The sequence below is a fragment of the Primulina tabacum genome, chromosome 6 (genome assembly GCF_025594145.1).
Source record: "Primulina tabacum isolate GXHZ01 chromosome 6, ASM2559414v2, whole genome shotgun sequence".
Classification (NCBI taxonomy): Eukaryota; Viridiplantae; Streptophyta; class Magnoliopsida; order Lamiales; family Gesneriaceae; genus Primulina; species Primulina tabacum.
In genome coordinates, this window is record NC_134555.1 from 41,451,937 (window position 1) to 41,465,540 (window position 13,604).

Here is a 13,604-nt window from a genome sequence, read left to right on the forward strand (position 1 = left end):
GAACCGAACCATAATAAAATGGTTTGGTTTTGGACTGTAGATATTCAAAACCGAAAACCGAAAAATCGAACCGTTGTAAAGTAAAACCGGACCAAACCGACTGTTGTCCACCCATGCTAATAACATCTTTTGACTTGCCAAACTCGGTTTGATGCTAACATTAAAATGTATATTTTGATACTTTTAATGGATACAACAAAACCTCGAATTTATTGGATAAAATTTTGAAATTTACTATATATTTGTGGAATTTGTAACGTTTTGAAAGACTCGAAACAATATTCTGACAACAACTATATAAAAACTTCTGAGTGATACAAAAAACTTTTTGCACTTCAATGTTTAACCTATATGTTGATTAGGAACTGTCTAGAAAGTAGTGGCATTTCAAAAGTTTGTGATTTTGGTTTTTTATGTGGTCAAATTACATTTTTAGTTAGCTATATTTAATTTTTTGCCTTTTTAATCATTTTCTCGATGTGTCGTTGATGTCGCGCTTATATGACGTTGACTTGTGTAGTAATACATTAGCAAAAACTGTAAAAATATAAAAATAAAAATATATGAGTAAAACTGAAATTTAACAATACAAATTATCAAAATCGCAAATAGATAAATACACAAGACTAAAATACAATTTTTCTCATTTCTAAAAACCGGTAATTCCCAACATTGAGGATTACCTCTACAAGGCGTTTTGGTCATTAAAAATTCAAGAAATCAGAAATGTATCCTTCCAACAAACGACAATGTACCTGACCTGGTTCAGATATACGAAGTATATTTTGAGGAATCTTCACCCCCAATTACATGAAAAGTTCGCCAAAATAATTTGCAGAAAGTTTGGTGAGAGTACGGGAAAAATTAATGAAAAGGGGTGTTAATGGGTTTATTTTATCCTACTTATGTGGGCATTGTCCCCATGATAGGATGGATGGCCAAGATTTGTCCATGCATATATAGGACCCATTTTTTTTTTTTTAAATTGTATGTTTGGCAAGATCTTGACCATCCATCCTATCATGGGGGCAATGCCCGCATGGGTAGGATCATTGTTAGAATTTTGATCGTTTCAAGGTGTGGATTAGGAGGAGTACCCCCACAAACAAACAAGAATAGGTCTCTTGTGAGACAAGTCAACTCTACCGATATTCACAATAAAAAAGTAATACTCTTAGCATAAAAAGTAATATTTTTTTATTGATGACCCAAATAAGATATCTGTCTCACAAAATACATTTTATTGATTAAATCTATTATTAGCAATAACTTACAATTTCAAATGATAAATAGTATTATGTTTGGTTTTATATCTTAACACTGGCAAGGTATATACATATACAATAAGTTCACATTTATGTCATATTGGGTGAAAGGCATTTTATAGGGGGTATAAAAAATTGTTTGATTTGTTGTGAAATAGTAAAATTTATGGTAAAAAGTAAAAATCTGAAACTCTCAAAATTTACCAAACTACACACTTTATAATATTTTTCTCTCTACTCAATTGTGATTTTCTTCACAAATGAGAGATCTATTTATAAGAAATCTTTACAAATAATCCAAAAATAAAATACATCATTACCTACATCATCACACACTAATTTTCAATATTTACAACTCTTATTTTCAACATTCAAATATTCAATACTCACATTTTAAATATATTTTTCAACACTCCCCCTTGTGATGATGATCATAATGATTGTCTTCATTACGTGTTTTTATACTGCCTCGTTAAAAACCTTACTAGGAAAAACCCAGTGGGATAAAAACCATAGCAAGGGAAAAAGAGTGCAGTCGCGTAAACTTCCCCTCATGTTGACACGAACAATTCTTCACAAATTTCGTAGATTGCGCATCCCAATATTATATATATATGCTTTCTGAATATTGACGTAGGAAGCGCCTTTGTGAAGAGATCTGATGAATTTTCACTTGATTGAATGTGACGAACATCAATACATTTATTCTTCTCAAGCTCCTTGGTGAATGCGAAGAACTTAGGAGGAATATATTTAGTTCTGTCGCTTTTTATGTATCCTTCTTTCATTTGAGCAACACATGCAGCATTATCTTCATATAGTATCACAGGCTTCTCGTCGAATGATAATCCGCATGAGATTTGGATATGTTGGGTCATTGATTTTAATCACACACATTCACGACTTGCTTCATGTAGTGCAATAATCTCGGCATGATTTGATGAAGTTGTTACGAACGTTTGTTTCTGTGAACGCCAAGAAATTACAGTGCCTCCACGAGTAAAAACATATCCAGTTTGGGAACGTGCCTTGGGTGGATCAGATAAGTATCCAGCATCGGCATAACCAATTATACTTGGATTAGCATCTTTTGAATACAAAAGTCCCAAGTCTGTCGTTCCTCGTAGATAACGGAATATATGTTTAATTCCGTTCCAGTGTCTCTTTGTTGGATATGTGCTAAATCTTGCCAACAAATTTACGGCAAAAGATATATCAGGCCTTGTACAATTTGTAAGATACATAAGGGCACCGATAGCACTTAGATATGGTACTTCTGGACCAAGAATATCTTCATCTTCTTCACATGGTCGGAATGGATCCTTTTCTATGTTTAATGATCTAACAACCATTGGAGTACTTAAAGGATTTGATTTATCCATATTAAAACGTTTAAGGATCTTTTCTGTATAATTTGTCTGGTGAACAAACATTCCACATTCTTTTTGTTCAATTTGTAAACCCAGACAATACTTGGTTTTTCCAAGATCCTTCATTTCAAATTCTTCCTTCAAGTATGACACAACTTCTTGAATTTCCTTATTCGTTCCAATGATGTTTAAATAATCAACATATACAGCAATAATTACGCATCCGGATGTTGTTTTCTTAATGAAAACACAAGGGCATATTGAATTATTTACATATCCCTTTTTCATCAAGTTATCACTTAGTCGATTATACCACATTCGACCAGATTGCTTTAACCCATATAATGATCTTTGTAATTTCACAGAATAACATTCTCTGGGTTTTGAACTTTGTGCTTCAGGCATCTTAAATCCTTCAGGGATTTTCATATATATATTACTATCAAGTGATCCATATAAGTAAGCTGTAACAACATCCATAAGACGCATTTCTAAATTTTCAGATACCGCCAAGTTAATCAAACACCGAAACGTAATTGCATCCATCACGGGAGAATATGTTTCTTCATAATCAATTCCAGGCCTTTGAGAAAAACCTTGTGCAACAAGTCGAGCTTTATATCTCACTATTTCATTTTTCTCATTTCGCTTTCGAATAAAAACACATTTGTATCCAACAGGTTTTACACCTTCAGGTGTAAAGACTATAGGTCCAAAAACATTACGTTTATTTAGCGAATCCAATTCAACCTGGATAGCTTCTTTCCATTTTATCCAATCCTGCCGATTTTTACATTCACCAAAAGATTTTGGTTCATGATCTTCATTATCATTTATGATGTCGATTGCCACATTATAAGAAAATATATCATCAATTTCTTCTATATCTTTTCGGTTCCATATTTTTCCAGTATTAATGTAATTGATAGAAATTTCATGATTCTCGTCAGTTTGTGGTTCTGACAGAATATTTTCATCATCATGTGTTTTTTCAGGAACACCATTCTCTATTTTGTGATCATCATGTGTTTTTTCAGGAACATCATTCTTTATTTTGTGATCATCGTGTTTCTCTATAAATTTTTTTTTTCGAGGATTTTTATCCTTAGAACCAACTGGCCTTCCACGCTTCAGGCGTTTAATGACATCATGAGTATCTTCAATTTGTTTCTTTGGAATTTCAATTCGAGCAGGGACATTTGCAGCATGTATATATGATTTAGTTACCCCTTTTGTGTTAGCAAATGCATCTGGTATTTGATTGGCTATTCTTTGCAAGTGTACAATTTGTTGTACATCTTTTTCACATTGTTTTGTTCTTGGATCCAGATGTAACAATGATGATACATGCCATGTAATTTCCTTTTCGGTATGTTTCTGTTCTCCCCCTAACATTGGGAAGATTTCTTCATTAAAATGACAATCAGCAAAACGTGCTGTGAACACGTCGCCTGTCTGAGGTTCAAGATATCGAATGATTGATGGACTATCATAACCGATATAAATTCCAACCTTTCTTTGAGGTCCCATTTTCTTTCGTTGCGGTGGTGCAATAGGCACATACACCATACATCCAAAAATTCTCAGATGAGAAATGTCTGGTTCTTTACCAAATGCAAGCTGCAATGGGGAGTATTTATGATATGCACTTGGTCTGATGCGAATTAATGAAGCAGCGTGTAAAATTGCATGTCCCCATATAGAAATAGGGAGCTTTGTTTTCATAATCATTGGTCTAGCAATCATTTGCAGACGTTTAATCAATGATTCAGCCAATCCATTCTGTGTATGTACATGAGCAACAGGATGCTCAACAATGATTCCCATAGACATACAATAATCATTGAAAGTTTGGGAAGTAAATTCACCAGCATTATCAAGTCTAATTTTCTTGATTGTATAATCGGGAAATTGATTCCTCAATTTTATTATTTGAGCAAGTAATCTTGCAAATGCAACATTTCGAGTTGACAATAAACATACATATGACCATCTGCTGGAGGCATCAATCAATACCATAAAGTATCTGAATGGTCCACATGGTGGATGGATTGGTCTACAAATATCACCCTGAATACGTTCAAGAAACATTGGTGATTCAGTTTGGATTTTGGCTGGCGATGGTCTTATAATAAGTTTTCCAAGAGAACATGTTTTACATTGAAACTTATTATTCTGAAAGATCTTCTGGTCTTTCAGCGGATGACCATGTGTATTTTCTATAATTCTTCGCATCATTGTTGAACCAGGATGTCCTAATCGATCATGCCAATTGGTTAATATTGAAGAATTATCAACTACCATGTTTGATTCAATCGGACTTATATGTGTATAATGCAATCCAGTAGGGAGCATTGGTAGTTTTTCAATCACATATTTCTTTTCTGATTTATATGTGATAAGACACATATATTTCTTATTCCCTTCATTCATTGTTTGAGTATCATACCCATGGGAATATATATCATTAAAACTCAACAAATTTCTTTTCGATTGTGGTGAATATAAAGCATCATTGATAAAAAAAATTTGTACCATTAGGTAACAAAAATTGTGCTTTACCACATTCTTTAATCAAGTCTACAGGACCTGATATTGTATTCACCCTTGTTTTTGTTGGTTTTAGTTCCAAGAAATATCTTTTATCTCGGAGGATAGTGTGCGTTGTACCACTATCGGGTATGCAAACTTCAGCTTTGCTCATAGTATTTTCCATATTTCAACTTCAAAAAATATATGCAATGAAATAATATTACTGACAATAAAATGCAAAAATATAGCACACAATAAACATTATCATATGGGTACATAAAATATTTTACATATTTATTCCACCAGCAAATTGATCATTGTCTGAGAAATCAATCAGAAAATCTCCAGCATCAAAATGAGTTGAATCACTCAAATGTTCACTTTGTTCCGTGAAGTTGGTCTCCTTTTCTTTCCCCTTTAATGTTTCTTTATAAAGTTTACAAAGATGCTCAGGGGCTCGACAAATACGGGACCAATGTCCTGGAGTACCACATCTGAAACAAGAACTTTCATATCTTTTTGAGTGATTCTCATTAACACTCATATTTTCATGATGCCTTTTCTGTGGATGGTTTGGGACGTTCTTTTGAGATGAGTTATAAAAGTAACTATCTCGATTATTTTTAAAACCACGGCCGCGTCCACGACCACGACCACGACCACTTCCACGTCCACATCCACGACCACGACCTCGATTTCGTCCTCGACCAAAATCTTGTTTATAACTTTGATTTTGGTTTCCAGATTTAAATTCATTTTTTCTTACGACATTTACTTCAGGAAATGCCGTTGAACCAGTGGGTCGTGCCTGATGATTTCTCACTAAATTCATTTGTTCGAATCTTTCTTTTAATCCCTTCCACAAAGCCATGGGATGCCAACGCAAAAATATCATGGCTTTTGCCTTTTCTTGGGATGTCGATATGCCATTTTCTTTTATGGTCTCATTTAGACCCAATGACTCAAGATGCATTTATACATCGAGAGTCCATGGCATATAATTTTTTTTCCGTGATATCAAGAGCAATGAATTCGAGTTTTGCCAAGTTTGACATGGTGGTACTAAAAAAAATTACGATGCATTTTATTAGTTAATGAATATTGCAATACAAAGTAATGGATAAACAACAAATACAAGTATTTGTAAAAATAAAGAAAACACACGAGGAGGATATTCTCCGATAAATAAAAAACTCGTTGGTATGATAACCAAAATAATTAAAAATAACCTTGAGAAAGCCATCTTCTTCGAAAATTTAGTGAAGAATAATCTTTAGAGAAGAAGAGAAAGTTGGAGTGATTGAATGTGTTTATCAGATCATATTTATAGGGCAAAAACTAGCCGTTTTGTTTCCGTTTATGACCGTTGGTGTATAAAAAAATAAAGGTATGTATTTGTATAATTTTATGATAATAATATGGTGTATATAATATTAGACATATTTAAATAATTATGTATATCATATCATATTATTATAATGATGCGTCATAAGATATTTTATTTAAAAATCTTATAGGCTTTTATACTTGTCGTATCCCTTACCGGGAGTGTGGGATGTCGTCTTAACATCCTCCCAGGATTTATAAAAAGTTTTTGAAAAATTTATTTTTATTATTAATAATAACATTATATTATATATTAAATATATACACAATAAATAAATAACAGTAAAATAAATATTATTACTTTTGTTACCTTTTTCTTCTGTTTGGAGCTTGGAAAAGGATGGAGGACTTTTAGAGCTTCGTGCTGATAACGTGTTGTGAAATAGTAAAATTTATGGTAAAAAGTAAAAATCTGAAACTCTCAAAATTTACCAAACTACACACTTTATAATATTTTTCTCTCTACTCAATTGTGATTTTCTTCACAAATGAGAGATCTATTTATAGGAAATCTTTACAAATAATCCAAAAATAAAATACATCATTACCTACATCATCACACACTAATTTTCAATATTTACAACTCTTATTTTCAACATTCAAATATTCAACATTCAAATATTCAATACTCACATTTTAAATATATTTTTCAACATGATTGATTTTGTAAGTCAGTTTCTTAGATATTTTATATGGGATTCTTCTGAAAAACAGTGTTTATATGTGGGAAAACTAAAATAAAAGTCAATGGGTGTGTTTCTTACTAATTGTAGAAAAATTCTTCGGGAGATGCTTGAAAAGAAAAAGGAAGCAACGGTGGTGCTGCAAGGAAAACTGGCTTTTCCTTCCCAAAAATGGACTATCTCACTTTTCCCATGAATATTCAAATATTATTAGTCAGTGGACAGTGGGAGAGTTTGTTTAGCTACTTGCTTGATCTTACTCTCAACTCAAAGGTTTTGTTTTTGTTTTACAAAGTTTCCACTCAAAGTTTTCAAGTGTGTATATATACATATAATTGTATATTTATTTAATAAATATATTATACTATAAAGTTATATTTACTGTTCAAACTTTATAGATACAATGAATTTTTTCAAAATAAAAATACACAAATTATCCCGTGAAGATATTTAAACAATTAAGAAAATTCAATATATTATTTTCTGGAGATAATATCAATATAAAACTAGTAATTTAATTGTGCTCATTATAGATATATGTTAAGATGAACTATTAAAATAGGTGTCATAAGAGTCATTAAGAAGATGATTCATTGTCAAAAATATTATCATTATAAATTACAAATAAATGACAACATTAAATCAATATTTCTTTATCAGTACGTAAATATTTTTATATGATGATAGATTGTTATAATAATATGCAGTTTATATGTTATCAAATATAAGTGTCTAAAAAATTAAATATGACTATGAAAGTAGAAACATCAGTAGCAATTATTGTCAGAAAGAGAATGATATCTAACAATATTGTAAATAAAAAAATTGCATAGTTGATTGCCAAAAAAATTGTAATAATTGAAAATTATAATAAAATATATGTATTTGTTGAGAGAATATGACAAATAATAAAAGAAAACGATATGATAAAAAAGATATGAGAAAAATTTGAGTAGTTGAGAAAAATTTGATTAGTCTAAATCTTTTTAAAAAAAGTAAAATTTTTTACTTTTTTTAAAAAGATTTAGACTACTCAAATTTTTCTCATATCAACTACTCAAATAGTTACATATGTGTAATTAACACAAATTGTCAAAATTCACAATACTATTATCATTATCTTATTCGGATTCTAATTATTGTAACATATGTTTCTCATGTGCAACGTTTTAATACACGAATTTCTCGAAGCGATGAATATTCAATTCTAATTATGCGTAAAATGTGTACTCGGTGTGGGAGAATCATCAATGACTTTTAAATGCATATTCAATGTAGTAGAATCGATGACTTTAAGGTGTGTCGTGTAGTTCAAAAATATGATATATTAATTCTAAACTTTTATAAACTCTACAAAAGTTTGTAGATATTTAAAATTTCAATGAACTTTTAATGACTCCATGAAATTTATTGAGCTATAAACAATAAAACATAAAGTAAAATTATAAAATATGAAAATTGTCTTGATTTCAACCTAGATATTTTGATAGACTTATGAAACACCACTCTCTTACTCAGATACAATGAATATGTTCTACATGAAATTCCCAGTCTTTTGCTTAGAATATCAATTGGCAAAGGCAACACTAGCTAATTGTAATGCTCTCCCTCAATAGAACTTTCTATCTCTGCATTTCCAGACACAGATGGGGATAATTCTTGCCCTAGTGACGCCGGAGTAAATAGATATGGCTTCGGTGGAATCTGTATGGAGTCAAGACTACCTTCTAACATTTCCACAACCTTAGACATCGATGGCCTGTCTGACGGGATGGTTTGAATGCACCAAAATCCCACCAAAAACATTTTCCTTGTGGCTTCTTCTTTTTCACTTGCATCTGCTTCCACGTTTTCAGTTTCATGTAATATTACTTGCTCATAGATTTTATCTGGAAAATAATTTTCGCTGGATTGCATTGATCCAAGGCCGACAATGTTTCTTGCTCCAGCCATTTCAAGAATCATCATCCCATAGCTGTAGACGTCCGACTTGTGAGAAACTCCTCCAAAATTCCTGGAGAATACTTCAGGAGCAATGTATCCGATAGTCCCTCTTGTCCCAGCCATAGATAAAATACTCTGCTTCTTTTTGCATAGTTTAGAAAATCTTCATCCAATAGAATATTTTGAGGCTTGATGTCGAAATGAACAATCCTCGTGTTGCAACCTTTGTGAAGGTATTCTAAACCTCGAGCAATACCAACTGCGATCTTAGACAAAGTTTCCCAATCCAGGCTGCAATTCTTATTGAGTGATTCATTGGTGCTGATGAATTTGTCTAATGATTTGTTGGGCATAAATTCATAGACCAAAGCTCTTCTGTTCTTTTCATAGCAAAATCCCAACAGATTCACAATATTCACATGGGAAGTTCTGCTGATGCTCGCAACTTCATTAATGAAATCTTCTCCATTGCTTTTTGTCTCTGTCAAAAGCTTGACAGCAACAAATTGCCCATTAGGTAGCGTCCCTTTGTACACGCTTCCATATCCTCCTTGCCCGAGCTCCTCACTAAATGATTTTGTTATTTTCTTGATTTGAGAATATTTATATTTTTTTGGAGCCAGATATTCATGATTGAGTAGAAAACTTTCAACATTTGAATTAGCTTCTTGGTTCAAAACAAGTTGTAATCTTTTGAAGCGACGTTTTCTTCTGATGCAAACTATGATAAAGGCTGCAACAACTGCAACAGTCACAGTTATGGCCATTCCTAAAAATAAAAAAGACAGGATATCAATATATTAAAGAGATTTAAAACCGATTAATTGACTAAAGGCAGCACAAGATTTACCAATTAGAACCTTCTTCACGATAGATTGCCTGGATTCACCTGGTAGAAACTTTCACATTAGACAATCAACTTTTTGGTTTCAAGAATTTGTCACAACTTAACGTAATGATAGAATTTTTTCCTGATCAAGAGATGAAAAATGGACCGAAATGGGCAGATGGAAGCTATAAGCTGAACATACCATACCGGTATTATTAAATGGATCTCCATCATTAGTATAATAAAATGGAGAAGGTCCGGGGCTAAGTGCCGGAGCCAAACCTAGTATGTATAAAGAAAACAAATCACGTTGAGCCAGTCAAAAGTGAATGTAAATTTGTACTATTGTGGTGAAATATATTCACTACTACATAAAAACTATGAGTAGGATGAAACTTGCAAATACCTATTGTAGTAGCCCCCACCCTCACATTCTTTGCAATGTCACAGCTAGGCAATGCTGAATCCAGGCCATACCCACAAACACCGCCTGATCGAACACAACCCTGGCAGCTGGCAATGGTATTTAACCATTGGATTGAAAATCCTTTGGCAAGAGCACCCTTCAAATCATTAGGAAAAACCGAACGATTGGACAAAGCCTCTGCAGCAGACGGATTTACTGGAACAGAAATATTATTGCTGCATGTGAAAGGGGATCCTATCTCGGATGCCCCTTCTACCACGAAGTAATTTAGAGTTTGGATGCCATCTGCATAGCAGGTAAACTGTTTGTTATCAACTGGCACACTATTGCAATGGTAGTACAGGGTGACGTTCTTGTAAATATAGTTTTGAGGAAAGCCGAAAAGGTTTGGATCTAAAGTTGTGTTGTAGAGAACACTCGGACATGTATTGTCCCATAAGTCCTGTCTTGCTACTTCTAGAGTATGTGACGAGTGATTGATTCCCAGGACTCGATAAGCTCTTGAATCAATGGTGAGAAGTGGGACATCGCTCTCGCAGTTGGTTAACTGGAAACCTGGAAAGCCGCAATTTCTGGGACGATTCGCTCCCCAGAAGGGATAGCTGATGTTGGTGATGCTGCCGCACTGAAAAGGCTGGCTGCACGTCTCATTTTGCCTGCTGCAGGTGTTTGGAATTATTGATAAAATCAATTAAGTTTGCAAGTCTCCATGATCAACAAAATCGTAACAGGTTGCTACTAAAATTATGTCTCAAGAGATTCTTGATTTAGCTTTAGTTATCCCAGCGGAAAACGGTCAACATATCTTGGGCATTTTTCAGATTCGTAGAAGCATGGCAAATGAGAGAATTTGAATATAATCTATGTATGTATAAAAGCGTGGATATTTGAAATTTTTTTCAATTACGAACCGACAAATTACAATGTACGTGTTTACTCATTTTTATTATCAAGTAATATATGTGATAATTTCATATTTAATCTATTAATTAATAATTAATACTAATTAATTATATTTTATAGTTATGGTATTATGTTAAATCGTGATACCTTAGTTCGGAGGGACAGAAAGTGATGACATAATCCCCGGCGGTGCAATTGAATACTGCGTTGGCATTATCGGTCGGGGAGATGAGAGCCATGGGACACGCAATCTTCAACAACTGCAAATAATTTGTCAGCCCGCACACCGATGAACGTTGTGTACCGGTCGCCTTGCACTTGTTCTGGCACGCATCGCCACTTTTAGTTCTCAGGTCCGCTGGGCACAGCCGGTTCATGTCCTCTGTGCAGCCTGTGGATTGGCAGTGTTGTCCTGATCTGCCTCTGGCATCTATCATCATGGGTAAGTTGAAGCCATTGACGAGGCTGATATCGTAAAAGTCCATGGAATTGGAAGAATCGATGGAGAACTCCGCTAAAGTTGCAGTGGAGTTACCGAAATTGGTGCCTTTGCACTCTATTTGTCCGGAACCGCAGTCGCCAGTACTGCAGGAGCCTTTGCCATTGGCATCGAAAATGCACCCTGTTCTGCCCCAGAACCGACCCACCCACCCTTTTGGAACTTGCAACACTCTGTTGCCACCCTTGGGGAGCTCGAATCCTGTTGAATTAAGTGATGGGGTGCCCGAAATCGCAGGCCAAATGGTTTGAGTACACTTGTTCACGACCGTAAATGTCGCACCATTAACAAGGGCCAGTGCTAGAATCCACGATGTGCAAGTAAACGTGTGGAGCAGAACAATGGTGGAAGAAGACATGGTGCATCGACTGCACCAGAAGAACTCGGTGGATGAAGAGACCCGGAATCATGAATCAGTCAACTAAGGAAACAAAATGGTCCTAATCAAGTTTATCTTTCTAGGAACTTGCTCTTAGGCCCCCAACATTCTCGATTAGAGGCCTCTGGGACCTAAGAAATATCATGTTAGATAATTTTATTGACTTTGTAGTCGGGTGCACTAAACTGAAAGCGAATAAAAAAAAAATCGTATAGAATACATAAAAAATCTATGTATCAAAATCCAGTGGAAAATACTTCAATTATATTCATAAATAAATGTGTCAAAAAATGAGAAATCGAATATTTTTTGTGCTTTGAGAAGATTGATTTGAAATTCATATGTGGATTTTTATTATAGTTTTTTTTTTCACAATAAAACAATATATCAAATCTGAAATATATATCTTGCTTATCTACAAAATAATAATACGAACTAGAATGAATTTTAAATAACATAGTTATTACATGAAGTTAAAATATTTCATAATTATAATTAATAAAATAAATATGCACAAGTATAAATAATTAATAAAATGAATTTCAAATAACATAGTTATTAAATAAATAGATGAACAAGATTAAATATGCATGCACAAGTATTTATACTTGTGCGGTGCCTCGGGGCAAAAATTAATCACTTGAAAATCAAAACGTTTACAAAAATATATCACTAGTGATCTTTACAAAAATCAACTTTCTCAACACTTCGAGAAAACAAATGCTTTCTAAAAATCAAACAATCAGAATAAAAATTATTCAAGAAAGCAAAGAATCGATACAAAAGTGTGAGGCAACGAGACACAATCTTCAGTGAGCACTTGCACGCTTGTTGTCTCAAGTGTCCTCGGCAATTACGGCAGTACGTTTCACAACAGCAACAACATTGATAATATTTTTCTCTAAAACTCCACGAAGTGCGAAAGTGAATGTATGATTGATTAAGCAGCGGCGGCCATGAATGTCTCCTTTTTCTTATTTATAAACATCTTTTGTCCTAGAGTTTATCTCCGCAAAAGTAACCTATCAAACAAAGAAGGTTAAATAATATTGATAACTTATCAAACTAATATTTACATGTTTATCTCATCATCTAAAAAGACAAAATCTCATTAAATATTATACACAATCAAATCAACAAGAAAAATATAATATTAGAGAAATCTTTTAAGTTAAGAAATTATATCAATTAAATTAAGAGATAATATTTCCCTTCAAATTTCATATCTATTAATTTTAGATTCATTTGATTGTTTGGATTAATTTACGTCGAGTGAATTTCATTCATCACTCACTCATCCATGTACATAGATAAAATAATAATTATATTTGATTTGAAATACGCTAAGATAATTCGCAACTTAAATTCTCTCGTCCAAACGCAACTT

The 13,604-nt window shown here is 33.3% G+C and overlaps 1 protein-coding gene across 1 annotated transcript; it reads right to left on the reverse strand.

The window, feature by feature from the left end:
• Positions 1–8,725: 8,725 nt before the first annotated feature.
• Positions 8,726–12,358, reverse strand: LOC142549620 (LEAF RUST 10 DISEASE-RESISTANCE LOCUS RECEPTOR-LIKE PROTEIN KINASE-like 2.4). The gene is given in 6 exon segments (XM_075658669.1): positions 8,726–9,341; positions 9,344–9,949; positions 10,031–10,069; positions 10,217–10,291; positions 10,416–11,095; positions 11,487–12,358. Coding segments are annotated over 6 exon segments (2,625 nt in total). The 5' UTR covers positions 12,197–12,358; the 3' UTR covers positions 8,726–8,826.
• Positions 12,359–13,604: the final 1,246 nt, after the last annotated feature.